This window comes from Xenopus laevis, chromosome 8S, assembly GCF_017654675.1.
Source record: "Xenopus laevis strain J_2021 chromosome 8S, Xenopus_laevis_v10.1, whole genome shotgun sequence".
Lineage (NCBI taxonomy): Eukaryota > Metazoa > Chordata > Amphibia > Anura > Pipidae > Xenopus > Xenopus laevis.
The window spans coordinates 20,981,551-21,008,948 of NC_054386.1; the positions used below are offsets into that span (position 1 = coordinate 20,981,551).

Sequence of the window (27,398 nt, forward strand, 5' to 3'; positions counted from 1 at the left end):
AGAGGGTTACGGTACAAGTACAGTCACACACACACACACTCTTAGGGTAAGGGCACACCAGGAGATTCGGGAAGATTTAGTCCCCCGGCGACTAATCGCCTCTTCTTTGGGACGACTAATCTCCCCTAACTGCCTCACGAGGAAACTTTGGGCGACTTCGGAAACGAAACGCAGCGAATGCGACTAAATCTCCCTGAATCTCCAGGTGTGACCTTACCCTTACAGGCTTTGTTTAGAGAATCAAAGGCAGAAAGCTGTTATATACAAATACGTGCAAATATACAAAAATGAATTCCAAAAGGACATACAAATATAAATGTTACAAACACAGCAAATAAAGGAATAAAAACAATAAATCCCAATTCCTGTGCACTCCTACATCATGCCTAGCTAATAAAAGGATACCATGTGCTGATTGCTATGTGTAATAGCTGTGAATTTACGAAAAGCAAAAGACATTTGTAACATTCTTTTTTTTTTGCAGAAGAGACTGCAAACATCATTATGTAAATGAATATTGGTAAAGATAAAATAAAAAACTGGAAGGCACAAAAACTGTATCCATTCTTTTAATACAGTATCATTGTTCAAGAATTTCTGTTTGTCTGTATCACAAATTGGCCTTTTCCAATGCAATAAAATCCCCTAATGGCCATCCCTGAGAACCAGCAACAGATAATAATCCCATCTCCTCTCCACACAGGAGTAGAAGTGGTTGATATTGCGAGTCATGCTGTGCAAGCAATAGTTTTCCCCAGGTGACAACCATCTCTGTTAGTGCACTGATGCAAAGTAAAGGTTTATCTCCACGCCCATTCTATTTCTTGCCAGTTATTATATAGTGTATTGAATGCAGAATCACAGTTCCGTGCATTTTGTCATGCTTTAATACCTCTTATACTGTGTTCTTTTACGCTAATACAGCTAGAGGAACCCAACACAATTTTGTTGGCTTGATGCATTTAAAAGGCTGCGCGGATTTTAATAAGAAAGGTGTAATGACCACATTGTCAGGAACCTTGTTCAGTGACTGTACCTTGCGGACGCACAGGTGTTCACTGACGCCCTTTTGGAGTGGAATCCAACAAAGGAGTGCATAGCAAAAACCGTAAGCAAGGTACCGGCAGGGTTGAAGAGAAGACATAGTCGAAGTCGGGCAAAAGGTTCAAGGCAGGCGGCAGAAATCGTAGTCAAGAGTCACGCAAAAAGTAAAAAAAAACAGGAATTCAATAACAAAGAACGATTCGGCAGGATCAAAAAAAAAAACTGGAACCAGCTTGGGCATTAACAAAATGGTGGACTGGCCTTTTAAGCAGTCTTTGGCACCAAAAATTCAAAATTAACGCACATAGATTACATCATGACGCCACATAACAACGCAGGCGTCAAGGCACTCTGAGTCGGACGCCAGCATCACTTAGAAGATGAACCCGGAAGTGCATTCATATGCACCAACATACAGGGATAGATAGATGCACCCGGAGGTAAGAAGCAGTGGTAATCTCTCGGCGCGTCTTAGAAAAGATCTTGTATGTTGCCCAATTCACGAAAGTGTATCACATTAGAAAATATCAGCCAACCCACTGCATCCAGATGTGCTTTTAATATTCCCTGTACACTAGAATTAAAGGATATTTGTGATTGGCTGCTATGGGATATTGAACAAGAGCACCCAGCACCATGTCACTGCACAAGACCGAAGGGGTTTTACGATCATGAAAACACAATATAGTACACAGTTACTGTATAATACAGAGATAACACAGAGTAAGGAGCATGTGGATTTGAAGTTGTGCCAACATGCCATGTCTTATATGGTGGCACTCACTCTATTTACTACCCATGTAAATCCATGTGCCTCCAGAATCAATTTCAAACATTTTTAGGCACACTTGTGCTGAAATAATGGGGGAAAAATGTCACAGTGATAAAGAAACATGGTAATTTGTGTGTGATTTTTGCACTTTGCCCATTATAGAAACTGAGCTCTCTACCCACAAACCTGTTGCATTATCACAGTACGCATGGATTACCTGTAGCGCAATGCAAGTAAAGTAAATGACTCCGAAAAAAAGCATAGCAGAAGTGCAAATATAGGTAATAAAGTTACAGATTTTGTATTGCTAATCATAGAGCCAAATATAAAACAACCATTTCATCTCAAAGAAGTAGGAAAGTTGTCTTGCACTTGGGGGTGCCAAATGTTACTGATGTTACTGATACTTACCCGAGACCCTGGGCCAGTGCTCCTATCAGCAGAAAACTGCACCGGCCCGGGGTTATACCATTGAGCACCACGGAGCGATCCTCTTCCATCTTCCTCTTTCTTTGAGCGGCTGAGCATGCTCAGTACAGTTAAAAGCCGAACTTTTACTAAAAAGGCTGCTATTTTGTTGTACTGCGCATGCTCCGTGGTGCTTGCTGAAAAAACCCTGGGCCGGTGCAGTTTTATGCTGATAGGAGCACCGGTCCGGGGTTTCAGGTAAGTAAATGCAATCACTTGGGGGTGCCTAACATTTGGCACCCCCAAGTGCAAGACGACTTTCCTTCTACTTTAAAGCTAAAAGCCAAGAAGCAATTTTGTTGCACTTGATAATGGTCTCAAGACCAAATTTTATCACACTTTTTATTTTAACCTTGTGTCAGAAAAACGTTCTTGTAGTCTTTTTTCGAAGACCAAAATAACTTATACCCTTTTTTTGTATTCTGTAATTTGTCATGGTCTTGAAGCCATTGGGGTAAATTAAGTGGGGAAAATTCACCAGCGACGGCTTTGCACCTATTGCAACACTTTGTCAGCCGAAAATTCACTGGGACGACGTTAATTTACTAAAATGTCAAGTTTCTTCCTGGCCGACGGACGCAAGGGAACAATAGATTTTTTAGAATTGAGTTGGTTAATGCCCTACACATGAGCCCACAGTAAAATGATCTTACATATGTTAGAAAATGTATATTTGTAGGACTTTTGCAGCCTATCACCCTGAAAAAAGGAAAAGACGCCAGTGCTTTTTGAACTTAGAAATGTTTACACTCAAAATATGATGTAAGTAACTGAAGATTGAGGAAGATCTATGCACTCCAATGCCCTTTGCCTGGTCTGAGCTGGCGAAGGCAAGTCTGGCGAAAGAGGTAAAGTTCAGTAAAATCCGCATTTTAGTGAATTTGCGGAGTAACGTCCGTTCGCCAGAGCGAAAAGTAAGAGAGTGCGAATAACCGCTAGCATCTATTTCTTTTGCCCTTTAGTAAATCTGCCCCATTGTCTTATCTAGCTAACGCTGATCTTTATACCGCACAGCACCCCACGACCTAGGCCTTGACTAGGCCTTAATTTAAGATAGACCTAGTTATCTGTGCAGGCTTGGACCTGGAAGGCTTGCATTTAAAGGACATATTAGTTCTGTGAAGCAGAAACACATTTTCCAGTCACAGGGGCCCAGAATAATGTTTTTAATGTACTGTTCACTGTTGAGAAAAAGAATAAAGCAGAAAAAAGGGACTTACTTCATGATAAGTATGTAAAAGAAATACATAACTATAAGTATAAGACTTTCCCACCTGTAAATAAAAAATACACGTGTTATAAGATGATAATAAACCTGGCATTTAGCATGTAAGAATTAAAGTGATGCTGCCATGTTGTATCAGTAATTGTATCACATCTGCTGATACAAGTATTGCACACAGTCCTACAAGCGGCTGTAAAAATAATGGTAGTATTATGTTACTATAAGAAACCAGGGCAATGAGAATTTGGGCAGCACTGCTGTTCTTGGTACGCTAGATAAATCACTGCACAGGAACCAGATATTTTTGGACTAATACAAGCATGGCATATCATTGGTTTATTAACAGTTATAATCAGATTAAAGTAAATAAATACAGCTACAGCTCTACAACCAGTAACTCTGCAAATGTATTAAAGGAAAACTATACCCCCCGAACAATGTAGGTCTCTATAAAAATATATTGCATAAAACAGCTCATATGTAAAACCCTGCTTCATGTAAATAAACCATTTTCATAATCACATACTTTTTTTTAGTAATATGTACCATAAGGTAATCCATACCTCCCAAAATTTTGGAAGTAAAAAGAGTTTTTTTCACACGTAGCGCAGCAATTTTTTGACCACACCCCTTTCTGTGGCCACACCCCCTAATTACCATGTTTGTTTTACAAAATTTGGCAGGTTATGAAAGTTTGAAAATATTTATATTTCTAAACTGTGTTTTTGTGTCTCAAAATTGTTACAAAGTATCTTATTTGCACCTGTTAGCTGTTCTGGGCTCTCTGCTAAAAGCCAATTAAGTGAGAAACTTTGTTTCTTTTTCTGGCTGTTCAGTGCAGAGAAAAGAGGGACTTTCCAGTACAAATGAGGGACTGCGGGTTGAGCTGTCAAAAGAGGGACTGTCCCTCCGAAAAAGGGACAGTTGGGAGGTATGGGTAATCATAAATAGAAAATTTTTGTCTCCATAAATAGAAAATTGCCTTTTTAACCCCCTGGGATCCTAGGATTCACAGTGCACACAAACATACCAAATAAACTATACATGTTAAGTCACATGAACCAATTAACAAACAGAGTTCTGTCTTTTGCTTCCACACTTCTTCCTGTTACAATTAGAGTTGAAGTATTTCTGGTCAGGTGATCTCTGGGGCAGCACAGAGACCATCACGAAATGGTGGCTCAAGACAAGAGATGTAAAAAGGCAATATTTACTTAAATATATATTACCAGTTTGTTAAGATTCTTTAATATGCCACTTAATTTGATATAAACTTTTGCTTAAGTATTAATTTTGGGGGTATAGTTTTCCTTTAAATTGCTGAAATTACATATTATATAACTTACCAAACTATGACTTCATCATATATAAACTAGAAAGAAAAGAAATAACATATACTTTAGTTTTTTTTTGTTAAATAAAGTGTAACAACATCCCTAAAAGCAGGACACTGAACCAATCCTGTTTGTCTAACTACAGCCCGGTCTCTGTCTTACTGCTAGCCTCTAAACTGGAATGTCTTATTTTTTCCCATTTTACTAACTTTCTTTGCACCGATAATCTGCTTGACCCCATGCAGTCTGGGTTTCGACCTGCTCACTCCACTGAGACTTATTTTGGGTTGCAAACGATCTCCAGACTGCGAAGGATATTACTCTGTTCTCATTCTCCTGGACTTATCTTCTGATTTTGATACTGTTGACCATTCTGTTATAATAAATATATACTGTATATGTCTATTGCAAATTCTCCATTCAATCGGTGTCCAAGATCAAACTGCATCCTGGTTTTCTTACTACCCTCAGACCACTCCTTTTCTGTAACTTTTGCTAACAAATCCTCTCCCCCCCCATTCATCTTAATGTGGGGGTGCCTCTGGGCTCTGTACTTGATCCTCTGTTGTTCTCCTTGTATACTCTCTCTTTAGGAGCCCTTATATGTTTATTTGACCTTAAATATAACCTCTATGCCGATGACATCCATATATATTTAGACACCCCTTCACTAACCACTGAAGTTTAGACCCAGATTGCAGACTGCCTAGTAGCTTTCTCCTGCTGGATGAACCAACACCACCTCAATCTTAACTCAGCCAAAACTGAGCATGGTCTTTCCACCCAAACCTGATGGCATGACCATTAACCTAGCTAACTCAGCTGCTAGGGGGCCGTCTTTGACCAGTCACTCTCCTTCTCTAACCGTTGAAACCTGTTGCTTCTTCCTCTGCAATATAGCCAAGATACACCCCTTTTTTTTAGAAACAGCAGCCAAAACATTAATCCAAGCCCTTATCCTGTCCCATTTAGACTATTGCAATCTCCAACTAACTTCTCTTCCTGATTCCCATTTCTCTCTCTCCTCCAATCAATCTCCACTAACAGAATCCTCCTGCTCTCTCCTAAGAAAAAACCTGTTGAAACCCAACAAAAATCCTTAGCATGGCTGCCTGTTAAGCAAAGGATAGCATCTAAAATCATTCTGCTAACATTCAAAGCCCTTCACTCCTCTGCTCGTCACTACATTTCTTCACTTGTCTCACTGTACACTCCTAGTCTTCTCCGCTTCTCTCAGAGCCACTTTCTTTTCACACCATCCACATCCACTGCCTCCTCTCATCTCAAACCCGTCTATCTTGCTGCTCCTTACCTCTGGAATTACATCCCTGAATTCCTCCATAAGTAGTGCTCTCTCAATCTCTTTCCGAGAGCTAGAACATTAGTCTAGTCCTGGTACCTATTGGATAATTTCTTTACCTTCTGCACTTTTTCCCTTCCAATTTGTGCCTGTTTGTTAGCTACCCACTTAGACTGTAAGCTCTACAGGGCAGGGAATTCCTTCCCACTGTGTCTCTTATCACATAGCACTTAAGCTCTGCGTCCTTATATGAACTCTCTGTACAGTGTATATGTATTATATTTATTGCGTACTTTTAAATATTGTACTTTTATTTATATGGTACTTTTATGCATTGTATGGTGCTGTGGCTCTTTAACATCGCTTTACAAATAAAGTTATACATACATACATGGGAGAGACCTCAGATGGCACATCCCCACTCTGAACTCATTCACAATAAAGATATAACAATTATACAGATGAACCCAAAATGGCCGGAACTAGTAATGTGATCAGGCATATGTATGGCCCCTGTATATCGATTTGGCCTGTAGGTTACATACCACAGAAGACTGGATTACTGGCTATGATAACTACTTTTAAGAGGTTCTGTACATACATGGATTTAATGCTCTATTTAGATTCATTGGCTCCCCCAATCAGTACATATTCTGCCAAGTTATGGGGTAAATCATACTTACAACAATGAGGGCCATTATTGATAGAATGTAATACATGGAATCTCTAAAGAGGGACCACCAGGTCAGGCGAACAACCTGCAAAGGTGAACACAAAGATGGAAATCTCATCACACAGAACTGAGTGCTTGCAGATCCAGTGCTGTTACATTCCACCTACTTCTCTTCACGAGTAAGTAAAAGTCATTATGAGGTATAAAGCCTTAAAGGAACTGTTCAGTATAAAAATAAAAACTGGGTAAACTAATCGGCTGTTAGTCAAAAATGTAATAGAGTGACTGCTTCGCAGCTCTATTGGTTTCCACTGATTGGATACCAGTCAGTAGCCAATCAGTGACTTCAGGGGGGCCATTGGGTCATAACCGTTTGCTTTAGAATCTGAGCTGAATGCTGAGGATCAATTGCAAACTCACTGAACAGTTATGTCCCATGTGGCCTCCCTTCAAGTCGCTGACTAACTCAGAGTTAGAGAGCTGAAAAGCAGGAAGTAGTGTTTTGTTCTGTTATGTTAGACATCCAGTCACTCCAGCCTTTATACGTTACTAACTAACTATATTAGAAACATTTTTTTATTTTGCACAGCCTATCTATTTACCCAGTTTTTATTTTTACACTGAACTGTTCCTTTAAGGTAAGGTTTGAGAGGCTCCAACTTTTTTAATGATATTGTTGTCACTACTGGAGCGTTATGCATTGCAATGGCAATTCTTCCACAAATAAGGCAAATAGCAGACAATGGTTCTGGAACATTTTATTATCTGTGATGTGGATGTGATAGAGGAAAAGGTTATCTAAACATGGACATCGAAGCACAAGACCCCACTGGCACAATTGGACTAAATTATAAGAATGGACCAAATTTTAAAATTGGACAACTTTTTCTGCACTATATTTCATTGTCGTAGACACTATTCTCTTTCCTTATAGAACAATGTGAATTGCTATGTAGTTAGTACATCCATGTGTTTAAGTAAGGGGTGAAGTTTTAGCATTTAACACTTGTTTCCTGAGCACTTAAGAATGGGGAAGGATCCCTCAAAACGTCAGTTGATCATCCCAATAAACCAGAAAACAGTACTGTAGAACATCTGCTGTTTGTGAGTGCCATATGATTTCAAGGGGTTCTAGTCCCACTAATTTAGCAAAATTATAAAATGAATTATTTCTCTAATATGTGGTATGTATTCAGTGTTATCAATAAATCACAGAAAGCATTCAATGCAATTAAAAAAACTGCTTACCTGTCCTGCAAAAACTCCACACACACCAATTATACAGAGGATATTAAATACTGCTGAACCTACAATGGTTCCAACTCCAACATCACCGTGGGTGATAAATACACCTAAAATGAAAGAGAAATTAGTATATATCTATCCACATATATAACTTAATAAATGTGTATATTAATATACACAGCTCTATGTAAAAATACGATATGCCATTAAAGGTTAAGTTAACCTTTAAACATTTTATAATTAGCCAGTGTGCTTTTGTAAGCACTTTTGCTATTTACATAATTAATTTTTTTCAGTTTCAGAGCAATTTAAATTTTTATTAAATGTCAATAACATGAATTTTTCAACGGTGCCATCTGCTGGTCAGTTCCTGTAAATGTACAGTCAGAGAGACATATATTTAGAAGGAAAACAGAGAAGTGTTCTGATGTTGCTCTGCTCAGAAAGAAGATGGGAAATGTCTTCTGAGGCTTCTGATCTCACACCTGAGCAGGGCAACATCAGAACACTTCTCCGTCTTCATTCTGAAGGTATATGTCTCTCTGACTGTACAGTCAAAAGAACTGACCAGCAGGTGGCACCATTGCTACAATTTTAGCAATTGTGGGTTTCACCATACCTCTTTAACCTGTAAACCCCCTGTAGTTATTAATTGCAGCAAGCCAAGCTTACCAATAACGGAGGCAAAAAGCTCAGGGGTAGAACTGCCAGCAGCCATAAAAGTTGCACCTGCTACATCTTCACTTAAATGCAGCTTCTGTAATACAGAATTCAGTATTTAGAAAGTTGGGGTGATCATACCAATAGGTACTACCTGCTGTCTTTTCAATTTGGGCCTGATTAGTAATCAGGTAGATAAAACTGTGGTTGTACATGGAAGTTAACTCTGGTGCAATGTGACAGAGGGAAGTGCCAGTTAGTGGAATGAACATATGCTATTTAATTATGCATGCAGAAGCAGCTTCTGTTATGTCACGGTAAACAGTTAATATTCTGGCTCTGGATCCACATGGCAGATTTCATGATTATTCGCTTTGGTATTTGCTGAAAGAGCTCTTTTATGCTCAAGAACCTTAGGGCTGCAAGCTTTGGCAGAAAATAAAATTGCTGGCACATTAGGACTATGTCAGTGGTCAACAATCCTTGAAATAACTGCAGAGTAGATACTAGAAATGACTGTTTCTTCTTCAAACCAATGTTTATTTTATATAGCACTGGCATGCAGCAAGTGACAAGCTGTTTGATTGGAGGCCAATAATGAAGTGTGTGTGAATTGGGTGGTCTCCTAAAGGAGGCAAACCATCCAGTTATTTAGTCATGCTATCCCACTAGTTAAAGGGATACTGTCATGGAAAAACATGTTTTTTTACAAAACACATCAGTTAATAGTGCTGCTCCATTGAAATCCATTTCTCAAAAGAGCAAACAGATTTTTTTATATTCAATTTTGAAATCTGACATGGGGCTAGACATTTTGTCAGTTTCCCAGCTGCCCCAAGTCATGTGACTTGTGCCTGCACTTTAGGATGGAATTACTTTCTGGCAGGCTGTTATTTCTCCTACTTAATGTAACTGAATCAGTCTCAGTGGGACTTGGCTTTTACTATTTAGTGCTGTTCTTAGATCTTCCACGGAGCTGTTACATTGTGTTAGGGAGCTGCTATCTCGTAACCTTCACATTGTTCTGTTGTTAGGCTGCTGGGGGGGAGGGGTGATATCACTCCAACTTGCAGTACAGCAGTAAAGAGTGATTGAACTTTATCAGAGCACAAGTCACATGACTGGAGGCAGCTGGGAAATTGACAATATGTCTAGCCCCATGTCAGATTTCAAAATTGAATATAACAAAATCTGTTTGCTCTTTTGAAAAATGGTTCACTGTTTCATGAAAAAAATACACCCCCAAAAGTGCTAATCAACATGCAGTTGTTGCAGGAATAACTGTGATCATAAATATCTTATGTGCATCTGACCTCCACTATGTACCCAGTCTTTGATAATGTCTCCTGTCTGAGAGCCAGGTGCCCTACAACCTCACATTACATCAAAATCTTCCTCTCAATCTGACATAATATTCTCTCATCCTCAAAGGCTCTTCTTCCAATTAATTCCCTAAGACACAACTCTACTGACATACATTGGGATCTAGCTTAACAACAGCTTGTTTAGGGAACCAGTGAAAGCTGGTGATTGTGCAGAACAAGTATGTCAAGCCTTACATATGTTTCACAGCTACCAGCAAGCAACAAAGGAAAATATTTGTGCTGCACATGAAGGCAAACAGACAACTATATTCACCTCGGAAACCCAAAAACCAAAAGAAAATATATTTGTCTAAACCATGGGGAAAAAAGGTTTGTGGTTTATGGAGGATCCTGGGGGACAGCGTTATAGACAGCAGAAGCTATAGACCACATGCCAGGCATTACAAAGTATCCAGAGCATTGCTAGCAGGCAAGAGCTCAAAGAGCTCACAATCTGCAGGTGTTTCGGGGGAAGTGAGTTTCAACCAACAGATTTGCAGAAGGATCAGTAAATAATAATGCACTTCCCCAGCACTTCTCATTATCATTAAATCCCCCGCTTTCTGCTCTGTGTCTGTTGTTGAAATCTGGGAGAAGTGCTTACAGCATACAAATTTAGCAACCTGCAAACGAAACCATTTCTCTTGGGAAAGCAGTCCGCTTCTGTCACCTACACTAGCTTTAAAACAAATTCAATATATTACTTATGCTAAAGAGAAGACGTAGTCATTTTATAACATGTGCCATTTCATCTGTGCAGAGCAGAAGATTGATTTCAGCTCTTTCAACAGGAGCTTGTCACTCAGCCATCATGCTATACATGGTAACAAAGCTGTTCTGTGTAGGTTTTATAATATTTAACATTTGCAGGTTCATTTTTCAAACTGTTCAAAATAGCTCATTCTGCAGTTTTATGTATTACATGGTCCCAAAACCTTGATTAAGAGGATCACTTAGGGACATCTCAAACAAAGGTCAGGGTAACTTACTGCTGTAGCTTTTGTTCACCAGAAAAAAAGACTTTTTTCAATTACTTTCCATTTTTTTAAAATTTTTTTGTACAGTTTTTCCAACATGCTGTTTCTGGTGTTTCACTTTGGTAGTTCAGTAATTAAAGTGCAGATTCTGAACTGTTACAATTTGCCACATTAGTTTTTTTATCAATTCTAAAAGTCTTATTTAATGAAACTCAATGATTCTGCTCAGCAGGGACAAAGATAAGAAATGTATCATTTAGAACAGTCTGTGACCCCCTCCCAGAGCTGCTTTAGGGTCAGGGCACACGGGCAGATTTGGGGAGATTAGTCAACAAATCTCCTCTTCTTCGGGGCGACAATCTCCATGAACTGCCTTCCCCTACCTTTCCACCAGCTAGAATGAAAAATCGACAGCAGGATGGCACTTGGGTCGCTTCCTTGTCCAAAGTCGCCCGAAGTTGAAACTCTGGGCGACTTCAGAAAACGAAGCGCTGCGACCAATGGTGATTTTTCATTATAGCCGGCGGGAAGGTAGGGGAAGGCTGTTCGGGGAGATTGTCGGCCCAAAGAAGAGGCGATTTGTCACCAGGGCGACTAATCTCCCCGAATCTGCCCGTGTGCCCTTACCCTTAGAAAGAGACAAGAAGGTGAAAAATGCAACTTCAAGAAAAAAAAATGTCTGGTTCTGGTGAACAATCTGAAACCAACAGAACTGGAAAAAAGTGTTGGAATGTGAACAACCCCTTCAAAGTGCATGTATTGTAGTGTATATAATATATAGAAACCTGGTGCTATGCCTGCGATATCTGTCTACTTGCTAGTTGAATATTTCTATTATATGTACATGTAACAATAAAATAATACAAAATGTTGGCCCGATAGTCCTGGGAGATATCTACTATGAATATCTGTTGTTTCAGCAATCAGACTGGTTTCACAATTGGTAGTGTGTGGCAGATAAAAGAACACTTCTTGCAGTTCTGATCATGTAAGCTTTCTGCCCAAACTAGGGGGAAAAAGGAAAGATGGCCATACTAGGTATGGTCACTCATATTAAATCAAGCATTTATTATTTATATAGCATTTTGTGCTTGTCTGTGACCTACTAAGCTTGTGGTTTAGATGACGTAACAGCTGGAGTGCCAAAGGTTGCTCTTCCATGCATGCCTGTACATTAGAAAAGTGGGGCAAATATTCAAACATTCCTGGCTGTAATCATTCCAGAAATGTCACATTAGCAAGGAAGCCTACTTTCTCGGGGTATAAATAATTCAGTAAAAAAATACTTCTGCATTTAGTACTGAAAATCAAGTTACATAAACTAGTGTTACTTTATGTACAGTCACGCCAAGCTGAGGTATTAATTATGCACTAGAAGTAAAAATGCCGTGCCTTGTCTGCATGAGCAGATTTCATAGTAAAGTCACAAGTTATTGCTAAATTATTGATACAGTTACAATTTTAGTGAAAACTAGGAAATTACTTTTTAAGGATATGAAAAAATAAAAAATGGCAATTGAGCTAATCTTGACTAGCCATATATATATATATTTTAAATACAATTTGTAAATCATCCTGTTAAACTAATTGTTACTCTAGTCACTGAAATCTTTATCATCTCAGATAACTATTAAACTGGCAATACACAGGTTTATTTACAAATGAGATTAGTCGCCCCACAATTCATTTTCTCTAGCCAGGGCAACTAATCTCCTCCAAATGCTTCTCCAGCAGCTCACATGCAAATCACTGTTGGGGAAACATATGCAGCACCTCTACTTTCTGAAGCAGCTTCCATGTATGTTTCCCCAGTGGCAATTCTCACTGAGGAATCATTTGTAGGAGGAAGAGGGATTCATCATGGGGCAACTAATCTTCTCATTTCCCAATGCCCTAAAAGATGTTGACCTGGCCTCAGTCAGTCAGCAGTTTAATGGCCCATGTAAGGTGCCATCCAATCAGGTTGCCCAACCAATATATACCAGAAATATATCTAATACTTGATAACGTTCTTAATTCTTCTTGATAAAAGTTACTGTAATGCCAGTGCTCTGAACTCTCTCAGATATGTGCTTTACTGACAACCCTCTTTTATAACTGTTACTACAATACTTGTAATATAACCCCTCTCAAATAAGTGATTCTCTTGGGACCTGTTATCCAGAATGTTTTTGAATGGTATTGAATGGGTAGTGATAGGAGGTATGGGACCTGTTACCCAGAAAGTCCTGGACCTGGGGTATTACAGATAAGGACTCTTTCCATAATTTGGTCTACTCAAACATAATCAAACATTAACGAAATCCAATAGAATTGTTTTGCCTCGAATAAGGATTAATTATATCTTAGTTGGGTTCAAGTACAAGGTAGTCTTTTGTTAATACATAAAAAAATAATTTTAAAAAATTAGAATTGTTTGATTAAAACTATGGCCTTTCTGAATAACATATGTTTCTTGTTAATGGATCCCATATTTCTACTATAACTTGATCCTTTTCATATAAATTTCACATTATTACCTTGAAGCTGAGCCCTCTCAGGTCCAAAAATCAGATCAAATGCTGTCTATATATATATATATATATATATATATATATATATATATATACTATATATAGTGAATAAAGTACCCCCTCTTGTAAAATATAAGGATATTATAAGTTACTGAGGAGTTTCATGACCATATAAAAACACGAGGCCGAAGGCCGAGCGTTTTTATACAGGTCATGGAACTCAAAGGGGGGTACTTTATTTATTATAATACACAAATTTTAGTGAGTCATGTGACAGAAATGACTTCAGAACTCACCGTTTATAACTGATGACATCAGAACTTACCGTTTATAAGGAAATAATTTACAAGATATTCATGGCTTTTGTGTATTATATATATATTATACTGGGGGTTGCTAAAATAATTTCTTTGCAATTAAATTGATTAGTAGATCAGATGCCAACAAGTGAAATAAGTGGATTCATTCTAGTTAGAAAGGGATATCCACTGAGGATTTTCTCGTTTTATACATATGGCGCAATACATTTATCTTGTATCAACCAAAATATATGAATTTGTGGTTTTTAAGATCATTTGTCTTGCACCCTCTTGTGACCAGTCTGTCAAACTAAGATATTTATGCAATATACTGCAGATTTAATTTCCATTTCACTAACAGCCACGTGAAATTCAATTAAAAAATATTGAATAAAAACTTTGGAATTTGGAAACAATGGAGCTCATTCACTAACAACATTTGTATGTAATCCGTACATTCAGTGTATATAACCATATATTGCACAGCACTGGGAAATATGTTAGCAATTTATAAATACATGTTAATAATAATTGTGTATTAGATGCTTTCATTTACTATGGTGATCTGTACAATGTACCCCAAAAGCAGGGTCGGACTGGGGGGCCGGAGGCCCACCGGGGCTTCTGCCTCAGGACCCCCCTCCGGACCCTGGGGGCTGCTGCCTCAGAACCCTTCCGTCCGTCAACTCCACCGCCGCTCATGTGCGCATGCATTAGCTAGCAGCGTACGCGCTCGCACATCTTTTGCCGCGATCGGTCGTGGCAGGAATAAACCAGGGTGCGGATCTGGGCCAGCGGGGCCCACTCGAGCCAGGGGCCCACTGGGTTTTTTCCCAGTGTCCCACCGGCCCAGTCTAACCCTGCCCAAAAGACATTATGAACGCATATCCTTTAAAGGAGAACCAAAACCTTTACAACCAAAAGCCCCATCCATTGGGCCAGCTCCCTCACTTCAGAGTCTACTACAAGGAAAAGTGTCCCTGTTTGTAAAGCTGACCCATAGATACAGAGCTGTGTAGCATATTTCACAGGCACCATCTTTAGGTTTCCTTTAGGGATGCACCGAATCCACTATTTTGGATTCGGCCGAACCCCCGAATCCATCACGAAAGATTCGGCTGAACCGAATCCGAACCCTAATTTGCATATGCTAATCAGGGGTGGGAATGGGAAAACATTTTTTACTTCCTTGTTTTGTGACAAAAAGTCACGTGTTTTCCCTCCCTGCAAATTAGGATTCTGATTCGGTACGGCTGGGCAGAAGGATTCGGTCGAATCCGAATCCTGCTGAAAAAGGCTGAATCCTAGCCGAATCCCGAACTGAATACTGGATTCGGTGCATCCAGGGCCGGCCTTAGGCCAATTGGACCAATTGGGCCCAATTGGGCCCCGCACCTCTGGGGGCCCCGCACTGCCCCTTTCCTTTCTATTTTGTGCCTGTATGCCCTTATTTTCCTAAATACTTGCTGTGTCAGTAGCCAGCAACACTTTGTCTAGGGGCCCCGCCAACATGGTCCCAATTGGGCCCCACATTTGATAGGACCAGCCCTGGGTGCATCCCTAGTTCGCTGACACAGAGCTTGTTAGCACATGCGCAGTTGAGGCTTATCCCAAAATATCTTTAACTATGGATGCACCAGCAAGCTCCACATTGACTAACTGACTAACTGATCCTAAGAAAACCAAAGATACAGAACATGGCCCTGTGAACTCCGGGGGAGTGTAGACCTCATGTAACCTCAGTAGTGAAGATTATTTAAACCAGCAGACTTACTCCACTAGTACTACACATTCCATGACTACTCATGATGGGGTATCTGATAAACATAATGTTGCCCCATGGCCCAAACTAAGCTCACCATATCAGCTCCTAAATCCTGAAGTCAAGTGCCTTAGTATGGGCAAATATGTACAGTATATAAAAAAGAAATCTCAACATATTAACCAATTAATGGCCCTTCCAACCCACTTCCATTGTGGAGTGATGGATTCTGAGACTTGAAGTCCCTCTGCCACATAAAGTCCCAGAATCCATGATTTCACAATGAAACTGTGAAGACTCACCCTGGTGGACTAGTGGGCTGATGGGGATGGCCGCCACGGTGATCCTTCCTCTTCTTTTGCTGGTTTCTCTCTGGCATGCGCGGGTTTCCGGGTTTTACACGTCGCAAGCGTCATGACTTCATCACGTTTGGTGACAATTTTGAATACATAGAGGGGCTTTGAATCCAAACTCATTGCCCGTTATTAGGTCTAACTTGTTAATTTCTAGCTAAACATTTGGCAGCATTTTTATGTTTATTAAAGCTTTGTATTTTTTTTAGTTCTTTGTAAAGAAATCAAAACAATAAAGTTCACCTATATAAAAAACTTGGCCAGCATTGGTCCACCACAAGGTTAGCACCCTATTACTTACAGTTCAGAGATCAACCTCTCTCTATCAGCCAAGTTACACAGAATACTTCCAAGTCAGCTTAACTGCTTGGTTGGTCTATAATATAAGCTGATGCTACAGGGCTGATTATTAAATTCTGATGCTTATTGTTCTGGTTTCTGTGCTGCCATGTAGTGATTATCTGTATTAATTACTGATCAGCCTTATATTGTGACATTTCTATTCTATGTGTACTGTATATTGTCATATCTCCAAACTGTCCCGTTCTGAGCGGGACAGTCCACTTTTGACAGCTCAACCACCAGTCCCGGATTTGTACTGACATTTCCAGAGTTACTGACATTTCCAGAGTTGATCTGCTGCACTGAACAGCCAGAAAAAGATACAAAGTTTCTAACTTAATTGGTTCTTGGCAGAGAGCCCAGAAGATATACGTAAGATACTTTTGTAACGGTTTTAAATAAGATAACAACGAAGACTCACAGCTTAAAGGGCAATTCACCTTCATTAGCAAAACTGTAATAACATTTAAAAACCATAGAAATGTGTTCAAACTTTCATAACCTACCAAATTTTGTAAAATGGACATGCTAATTAGGGGGTGTGGCCTCAAAATGGTTGTGCTCAAAAGGAAAACATCTATTTGTCCCTCTTTCTGTTTCCAAAATGTTGGGAGGTATGTATTGTGAGTGGGTCCCTAAGCTCAGTAAGTGACAGCAGCACAGAGCATGTGCAGTGATTCACCAGAAAAGAACATGGGGAGCTACTGGGGCATCTTTGGAGACACAGATCTTTACTTTACAGAAGGCCAAAAGATATGTACAAAATTTCTATCTACAACTTTAGCTATGCGTTAGTTCTCCTTTAACAGACAGCTATACTCTCAGGGGCCACCTAATTAATTGAATGAGAGGAAATATTAACCATATGCCCAGTTGGTGTCCCCTAGTAGTCCATATCATCAGGGCTGTGGAGTTGGTACATAAATCCTTTGACACAGATTCCTTTGTTTTTAATATACTTATGTATTTTCCATATGGATTTAAAGAACACAACATACAAGGCATTTCATCACTGCCAAAGCTCTGAAATTTTAAAGCGTGTCTGCTTTTGGGAATAAACCAATGAACTACTCGCATTATCCTATTGGCCATCTAAGCCTATTACTGTCAACATACCTTAAACATAAGGAAATAAAAATAAGCTAATAATAGCTGGAATGCTAGAATTCACACTTGCAAAACAACTACACATTGGGCTTTATTGTTACAGCAAATAAGTACTTTATTATGACTATTATGTGTGAAATAGAACATTGTAACACACTGTATTTTTTCATTACAAATTAAATTTATTAGGAGTCGGAGCTGACCCAAAATTGCTTCCGACACCGACTCCAAAGCTTAACATATCATGCACCTTGAATGCACATTACATTTTATACTATACAGTTTTATGCCAGACAGATGTGTTTGCAGGTAAAACTTAGTCCCTTTGTAAAATGTATAATGAAGCAATTGAATTCTTAATGAATCAGATGAAAATTGAGCGTAGGACTGGCCAGATATGGGATGACTTTGACGTAGTTGGCCAGCTTAAATATATTGCAATATATGGACAAACAATCCCTGTTTTGTTTAAAGGGTAAGGCATTTTTCAGTAGCAGTATGCACAAAATGTCTCTGTCTTAAATATATTGATAATGGTTCGAGTGTAGAGGACTCTTGTATTTATCTATATGTATTTTGTGGTCACAGCCTCATTGCACCCCCGCCTAATGGTTTTAAAAAATTAGTGGTGAGCACAACTTTCCCTTGTTTGTTCACATCACATAACTGGTGTTGTAGAAACGTGTAACTTATGTAGGTCAGCGAGCAATAACCTGTTGAATGAAGAATTGCAGAGAACAAAGCCACATACCTCACAGATTTTCTCTAATGATGGTACAAAGAAGTCATCACAGACAATAGCCAGGGCATAAAACATGTAGAGAGCCTGTAATTAAAAGAAACCATGTTATCAGTAAAAAAATCATAGTATAAGGATTCTAGAGATATATATAAAAATACAGACTATTTGCTCAAGAGATGGCTAGAAAAAGTGCTTTTTTTGTGTCACGGACATTTTGTATTAAAAACAGAATACTTACACTTTTGAATACCCAGGGGAAGATATATCAAGGTTCGAAGTGAATTCGAGGGAATTTACGAAGTAAAAAAAATTCGAAATTCGAAGTAATTTTTTGGATACTTCGACCATCGAGTAGGCTATTACAACTTTGACCTCGATTTGAAGTAAAATAGTTTGAATATTCGACCTTTCGATAATAGAAGTACTGTCGCTTTAAAAAAACTTTGATTTCAATACTTCGCCAAATTAAACCTGCCGAAGTGCTATGTTAGCCTATGGGGACCTTCTAGAGCATTTTTCGATGTTTTTTGAAGTCGAAGAAAAATCGTTCGATCGATGGATGAAATCCTTCAAATCATTCGATTCGAAGGATTTCATCGTTCGATTCAACGAACGATTTTACTTCGACCGCAAATGGCCAAATTCGATGTAACTTCGATATTCGAAGTCGAAGTATTCCAATTCGATGGTTGAATTTCGAAGCTTTTTCTACTTCGAAATTCGACCCTTGATAAATCTGCCCTCCAATGTCTGAAGCAAAGGGACTGATTTCAACGACCCTTTGCCAACAGTGTGGGGCACAAAAGACCCGAGTGCTGGTAATGACAGGAGAGATACCCATGATGCCTTGCTGAACAACAACGAAAGTTACTGAGAGAAAGACTAAAGTTTCTAACGGCCTGATGTAGCCTTCAGGGAAGCTACCGATAGGAATTTGTATCTGTTCTATCTCTCATGCTCAATTCAGTGAGCTCCAGTGGAATAATTATTACTTTGCTGGCTTCCTTTTTACAGATAAGTTCATGCAGCATGTGTATGATTAATAAATTAAATCCCATGATCTCATTCTAAGTTTGCTGGAGATAATTGTTGGTGAGGTGAGGGTTTAAATGTTAACTTGCTGTGCCATTGTATTATTTACACCTGATGAAGGCTGATGAGCCAAAACATGTAGTGCGCCATTTTCTGCAAATAAAGACATGAAGTTTTAAAGACAAAGCGGGAATTCACAAAAGCGTCGGGAACGAAAAAATGTCTTTTCAATGTCGTAGAAAGTGTCGTAGTAACAGCCGTCAATTTCACAGAGCATATACCCGCCAGTTTTCCGACGTGTATGACACTTTTGAAATAGTGTCACTAAAAGTGGGCGTGTTTTTTCGTCGCCGCTTTTCCCGTCATTTTTATGAATTGCCTGTAAACTCATTTGTTTTGCCGACAATTTTTTCAACACATTAGGCTCTCCAAAATGAAAATTGTCTTTTGAAAACGATCGGCAAAATGTTGTCTTTCCGACAAAAAGATATACAACATTTTAGAAAATTGTCGGACTTACAAGACATTCGGAATCAGTAACATCTGCCTTTGTGAATTTGCCGTTTTTACGACATTTTACAAATTTGTCGACCACCACTTCTAGGTTACTTATTTTACCGACACTTTTGTAAATTCCCCCCACAGTGTGCTCTCCGGGTACTATCTATGTTTACTCATTCTAAAGGTGGGCATCGCCAAACGAGCGGATCTCTCCCTGATATGCCCACCTTGAGGTGGGCAATATCGGGCTGATCCGATCGTGGGCCCTAGGGCCCAATGATTGGATCCTAACGAATGGTAACAGGCGGTCGGATTGCGGGACCGCATCAACGAACAGATGCGGCCACAATCTGACGGGATTGTTAGTCCCATCCGATCGAGATCTGGCCGACTTTCAGCCAGATCTCGATCGTGGAAGCCCGTCGGGGGGCCCTATACATGGGCCAATAAGATGCCGACTCGGTCTGTCGGCAGCTTTTATCGGCCCGTGTATGGCCACCTTAAGTTTATTTACATTGTGTTATCAAAAAATGTATTGTATTTGTTACAGGATTGCAGGTTTGATTTGCCAACATTTTGAAAACGAATTAATAATGGCAACTGATTTTAAATGGAAAGCATACACTATTTAAAGGGGGATCCTATTGTCAATCTCAATCACGGAATAAAAACTCAATTAAAAAAAATCACAGCTCAAAATTAACAAATTGACCCAGAAATGTTTACTTTTATCAGAAAACAATGTGAAACATTGTGTAAATAAATGTTATTTTGGAGACAAATGTATTACTTTGCTGCTGTAAAAATTATTAACACTTTTTGCACATGGGAATGAATCTATTTGTTGCTACTCATTTCTGGCAGGATTATAAATACAGTTTCTGGATGAGAGCTGCAGGCCCATTAGACAAAGCAGGAACAAATATTCTTTTTGGAATGGCTCATGTATATTTAGTACACTCCTCCCTGGAGCACCTGTTCCATGTAAATACATACATGTATGCTCAACATAAGACAAAAATAAGGTTTGTTTTCTTTCTATTCTTTTAATTTAAAAACACTTCTGTATACATTTTTCTGCTATTATAAAGAACTAATAGAAATTGTTTTGTTGTTCTCTGAACTACCACCCCCATCCTGTACACTGGGTCATTTATTATTTGATAATAAGTCCTGTATGAGTCCTGCATGTATATACGAACCCCTGCTATTTCTTATCTGTGGATTGGTAATATAATAGCTACTTTTTATTTTGCAAACAGTGACTTGGCAGAACCAGAAAGTGAGACAGGACGGTTCTTGTTTAGTGCAATAATTGAAAAAGAACATTCATCTTTATTCATTAAAAGAACAGGCAAAAAGTATGTTCAACATGAGCCATTTTTATTTTTATTGAACTCGTGTTAAAAATATGGCGTATTGATCCTTTAACATTGAAAAACAGAAGAGCTAATGACCTTGGTTTAGGCGATGACTACAGATACATTGTACAAGTTTATTATATAAATACACCATCAATCTGAACAAGTCTGAACCTGCTAAAATAAAAAAGGACACTTTTAAACTTTGCATAAAACTGTTATTTAAACATGTAGTAATTATGTGATGATAGTATCTGTTCAATATTATCTGCAGTATTCTCAGTAGAAATTGCTGTAAACCACCGTCTTCCACTCAGGGGCGATTCTGTACCCCTTACCGCCTGAGGCTGCTCCTGAGATGCCCTCCCACCCAGGGGCCACATCGCTAATGCAATTGCGCTCTTTGCACTAGAAGAGCAGAATTTCCAGTTAGATAACTGGAAATCTGTCTCTTAAAGGGATCCTGTCATGGGAAAACATGTTTTTTTCAAAACGCATCAGTTAATAGTGCTACTCCAGCAGAATTCTGCACTGAAATCATTTCTCAAAAGAGCAAACAGATTTTTTTATATTCAATTTTGAAATCTGACATAGTGCTAGACATTTTGTCAGTTTCCCAGCTGCCCCAGTCATGTGACTTTTGCCTGCACTTTAGGATGGAATTACTTTCTTGCAGGCTGTTATTTCTCCTACTTAATGTAACTGAATCAGTCTCAGTGGGACTTGGCTTTTACTATTTAGTGCTGTTCTTAGATCTTCCAGGGAGCTGTTATATTGTGTTAGGGAGCTGCTATCTGGTTACCTTCCCATTGTTCTGTTGTTAGGCTGCTGGGGGGGGTGATATCACTCCAACTTGCAGTACAGCAGTAAAGAGTGATTGAAGTTTATCAGATCACAAGTCACATGACTTGGGGCAGCTGGGAAATTGACAATATGTCTAGCCCCATGTCAGATTTCAAAATTGAATATAAAAAAATCTGTTTGCTCTTTTGAGAAATGGATTTCAGTGCAGAATTTTGCTGGAGCAGCACTATTAACTGATTCATTTTGAAAAATTTTTTTTCCCCATGACAGTATCCCTTTAAAGTTACCAGGATTGGCTTTTTGCAGCCCCTGGTAAGTTGGGGACTGCTGCTGCCTGAGGAGAGTTTCTCAAATTGCCTCATGGCAGCAGCGCTTCTCCTTCCACTCACTAAAGGGTGCTATGCTACAGGTGATTCTACAAGAAGTATTTGCAATATGTTAGCTTACATTCATATTATTAATTCGGAGTATGCAAAAAAGGAAGTACAGGTATAGGATCTATTTATTTGCTTATTTAAACAGACACTATGGGAGCTGGCTGTCCCATAATTCAAACCGGGCTTCTGGATGTCTGAATATGCAGACACAAGCTATGGGCTCAATCAAGGCATGAAAAATGCTAGAAAATTATAATGGTGTAGCAAAGAACATTTCGTTGCCTATTTCTGAGCATGAACTGACTGTATGTCTTTCCGAAGGCATTTTTTTTATATGTACAGTAGTGCTTGAAAGTTTAAGTTTTCTATATTATTATATGAATGTGACCTAAAACAATAACTGATTTTAAGTCCTAAACGTAGATGAAGAAAACCTAGTTAAACAAATTAATGAAAAATGATTATATTTGGTCGTGTATGCAGCTATGGGGTATAGAACTAGCTCTTTTTTTGCTATGCTAGACAACTTTGCCAACTCCCACTTTTTGTTTACCACTGTATTCCCCATGAAAAGAAGAGGAATGTTGTGCCTATTGATTACAAAGTGAATTTAACATTGAATTTAACATTCTTCTTTGACTCTCTAAGCATCTGTTAGCCCAAACTTATCTATTATGGCCTTCTAGTACAGTTGCCCATGCAGCAGGCAGATTAGGGTTTAAAGGGATACTGTCATCGGAAAAAATTTTTTTTAAAATGAAAACGAATGCTCTAAAATCCATTTCTCAAAAGAGCAAACAGATTTTTTTATATTCAGTTTTGAAATCTGACATGGGGCTAGACATATTGTCAATTTCCCAGCTGCCCCAAGTCATGTGACTTGTGCTCTGATAAACTTCAATCACTCTTTACTGCTGTACTGCAAGTTGGAGTGATATCACCCCCTCTCTTTTTCCCCCCAGGAGCCAAACAAAAGAACAATGGGAAGGTAACCAGATAGCAGCTCCCTAACACAAGATAACAGCTGCCTGGTAGATCTAAGAACAACACTCAATAGTAAAAACCCATGTCCCACTGAGACACATTCAGTTACATTGAGAAGGAAAAACAGCAGCCTGCCAGAAAGCATTTCTCTCCTAAAGTGCAGGCACAAGTCACATGACTGGGGGCAGCTGGGAAATTGACAAAATGTCTAGCCCCATGTCAGATTTCAAAATTGAAATAAAAAAAATCTGTTTGCTCTTTTGAGAAATGGATTTCAGTGCAGAATTCTGCTGGAGTAGCACTATTAACTGATGCATTTTGAAAAAAACATATTTCCGATGACAGGATCCCTTTAAGGTGGCCATACACAGAGAGATCAACTCGGTTGGCGATGTCGCCCAACGAGCAGATCTCTCCCCTATATGCCCACATTGAGGTGGGCAATATCGGGCTGATCCGATTGTGGGCCCTAGGGACCAAGGATCGGATCAGAATGGAGGCAATATGGGAGGTCGGATCGCGGGACCACATCAACTCACAGATGCAAACGCAATGCGATGGGATTTTTTACCCTGCATGATCGGCATCTGCCTGACTTTCAGCCAGATATCGATTGGGACTCCCGTCGGATGGCTCCACACAAGGGCCAATAAGCTGCCGGCTCGGTCTGTCTGCAGGTTTTATCAGCCCGTGTATGGAGGCCTTTAGTTTTCACAAGAAAGGAGGGGCCAGGGGAGGGGCCTGTTTTTTTTTCTGCCCACAAAGGCCAAGAGAGTTGCTTTTCCAAAATTGAAGTAAAAACAGTTGCATCTGTTGTTTGTATGTGCCAGCACTGCATAAAGCATGGGTGGCACGTAAATGGGGACGTGGGCATTCTCTCACAAGTCATTGATGATAGGGGCTCAAGAAACTTTTCTAGGGGTTTGGGGACTTCATTTTGCACCCAGTAGAATCCCTGGGCACATCGAGCTGCTCACTATCCCCTACTAGCAACCCATAGCAGCCAACCAACAGTTTGTGTTTACTGGTCTACTTTAACCACAAGCACCTGATTGTTTGTTATGGGTCTCCATACACATAAGACACAATACTGGAATCTCTGGTGTTAAGCCATAGAAACACACCAAATTTTTCAATTTATAGAAACAAACAAATGTGGAAATAAATTATTCTATAAGAAGTATGTAGAAGTACGGTAGTAGGCTGAGAACTTATTCACTCCTTCATCCTTCCCGAGCTAACCACACAGTACTCCTCTAAAACTCTGTACATTTTAATCTGCAAGTATAAATACTTACACAGAATATATGGAAAAGGATTGCTCCCCGTTGCCGTTCCTTAATGCTAAATAAATCATCCGGAAACTCATTAATAGCTGCAGAGAGATAATAAAAAGAAATTGTAAATTTGGTGGAATTATAATAAGATAACTTAGCAGGTGGGGAGATGCCTGTGATGTTTCTTACACTGGATGAATTGTAGCGCAGCAACTTCCAGCAGCAGATAGCTATACACAGCTCCAACGCAGAAATACTGTCACAGGTTAGCTATTAATGGTGTGCACAGTGACATCATCACAGGACATTTATCAATGAAATGAGGGTTAGTCAGTATAAATTATATAGTTTAGCTATACACAAACGAAAATGAGTAAATAGCTATCAAACCAGAACAACTACATATATCTATGCCACTTTATACTTACCCCTCGGCGCAGATTCTGGCAACGGAGTGCCACGCAGCCTTGTTCCGGGTCTTCATGTCTTCTTCTGGTGCTTCGGCAATTTTCATGAGTTTTGACGCATGCGCAGTTGTTGCAAACCGGCAAATTGTTCCAACTGCACATGCGCCGACATGCCAATCGCCCACTCAGCTTGCCAAAGACCCTGAAGATGGTTGTGTGGAACTCAGATGCCGGAATCTGCACTGAGGGGTTAGTATAAATTATGGGGCATTAAACCCGGGGGGGGCAGTTAGGCTGGGGGGAGGAGGGAGGGGAGTCTACTTGGGGTGGGGGGTACGGATTTTTTTGTTAAAGAGTTGAATTCTCCTTAAAGGGTAATCTTTATTAGTGCAAGTTATTAGATTTCCCTTTTTCTTCTCTGCTTATTTGCATTTATGCAAATGAATGTGATCTGCCTTATTGTTTGCCCTTTGCTAAGTCCCTTGCCCTTAGTCTTGTTCTCTATGGCAGTGCTGGACAATTTATTCCATGTCTCTGGATTCATTATAATAATAATAATAACTTTATAATAAGTATGTTCGTAGAATTTCACATGTGGAATTTTAACTTTTACTATTCTCTCAGGCAGGGGTACTCCACCAATGAGGCGAGTTGAGACACTCGCCTCAGGCGGCAGCACCCCCCTGGTTGCCAGGGGCGGCAAAAATGCTACTCCTGGTAACTAAGAGCCGAATTCGGCTCTGAACTAGCGACGTGGACCCTACCCTGTCCTGGTCTGGAAAAGTGAGTGCAGTGGGGAGGGGGGTGGCAAAACGAAGCCTGCCTCAGGCGGCAATATGCGCAGGATCGGCCCTGCTCTCAGGTAAACCAAGGTGCTCCATTGTTGAAAATGCTACAAACTTCTTTCCATGCTTATAAAAGAAAGCACACTACACTTTTCAGCTATAGCGAGTAAACCTTAAAAATGTCAGTGGCCTCAGCGATGCAAGTTTTCTGATTAGCTAGAATTACCACCAGTCTGAGAGGTGTAGATATATGGACAGTCCACATCTTGGAGGATAATGAGCACTGGGTTTCTAAGTAATATGCAAAATAAACTGCATGTTATGGCCTCATTTACTTTTGGGCCAATTTGCAAAATGTCAGCACAATTTACAATTTCTTTTCCTGCTATGTAGTGTTTATTCACAGTACAATTGTACCCACTGAAAGGTGCCAAAAATATTGCACACATTGCTGGAACATTGGCACACAATTTGTGAATGTTTACAGATATTTCACATCATTACTGGCATCACATGGGTGGGGAATGGCAGTACACTTACATGTTCTTCAATTGCACATGATTCCAAGTGTGCAAAAATAAAAAACTGACATTGGTACAATGCACAAAAATGAGCCCTGAACTTAGTATTTGGTCAATTGCAGATGTAATATACAATGCTCTCTTTCACCATGGCACACTGTACCTGAGCCACATAAAAAAAAAAGAAACGAGCGCATGTATCTGTATAAATGCTTTACATATTTTTTTTGTATGGTCCAAACTGTGTGCGTGTTAATGCATTTATCCCTGCTTTATACCTAAGTTTTTTTTTCCCACTGAAAAATTCGGATTTTATAGTAAAAAAAAACTTTCATTATTACATTCTTCTATTTGAGTTGCCTGATATTCAAAGATATGGCAGAGAGTTAGCTAGTGATGCACTGTGAACAATGCAGTAGTTTTCTCTTCTGGTACAAAATGTTTAAAGGAGAACTAAAGCTTAACTAAAGAAGTAGCTAGAAATGTTGCATATCATGGTTTGGGCTTCTCTTCCAGCCCAAGGCAACTACAGCCCATTAGAGGTAAAGATATGTGTCTCCAAAGATGCCCCAGTAGCTCCCCATCTTCTTTTCTGCTGATTCACTGCACATGCTCTGTGCTGCTGTCACTTACTGAGCTTAGGGGCCGACTCAAAATATACAGTACACATAGAATAGAAATGTCACAATATAAGGCTGATTAGTAATTAATACAGATAATTACTACATGACAGCACAGAGACCAGTGCAATTAGTGTCAGAATTTAATAATCAGCCCTGTAGCATCAGCTTATATTACAGACAAACCTCATTTTCTACTGGATAATTTGTGACGACCCCTAAGCTTAGCTTCTCAACAGCTGCTCAGAGCCCACTGAGCATGTGAGTGTCACAGACACTTTCCAAGATGGTGACCCCCTGTGACAAGTTTGAAGTCCTGGATCATTGCTGCTATTGACAAGCTGAAACTTTAGGCTGGTGCAATAGATGCAGTATATAAAATATGGCATTTTTAACCATATTCATTTTTACAGTTTACTTCTCCTTTTAACCTATACTGACTAAATATGTGTTGGTGCCACTGATTTTGTAGCTCTTAGTAGAAAAAGGTGTACATATCTGCTTTAAACATTACAAAGGGCAGATCACCAGCACAACCACACCATAAAT

The 27,398-nt window shown here is 39.4% G+C and overlaps 1 protein-coding gene across 2 annotated transcripts in view; it reads right to left on the bottom strand.

Annotated features, from left to right (window-relative positions):
* LOC108700484 (sodium/potassium/calcium exchanger 4) overlaps positions 1–27,398 on the bottom strand; it is an 84,114-nt gene that overhangs the window by 25,029 nt on the left and 31,687 nt on the right. For both annotated transcript variants that reach the window (XM_018233690.2, XM_041574887.1), the window contains exons 3-9: positions 24,538–24,614; positions 18,190–18,264; positions 8,734–8,818; positions 8,065–8,168; positions 6,827–6,901; positions 4,856–4,881; positions 3,505–3,558 (exon numbers count right to left, since the gene is read on the bottom strand). In XM_018233690.2, coding sequence (XP_018089179.1) covers positions 3,505–3,558; positions 4,856–4,881; positions 6,827–6,901; positions 8,065–8,168; positions 8,734–8,818; positions 18,190–18,264; positions 24,538–24,614 — 496 coding nt within the window. The remainder of the gene's footprint in view (positions 1–3,504; positions 3,559–4,855; positions 4,882–6,826; positions 6,902–8,064; positions 8,169–8,733; positions 8,819–18,189; positions 18,265–24,537; positions 24,615–27,398) is intronic.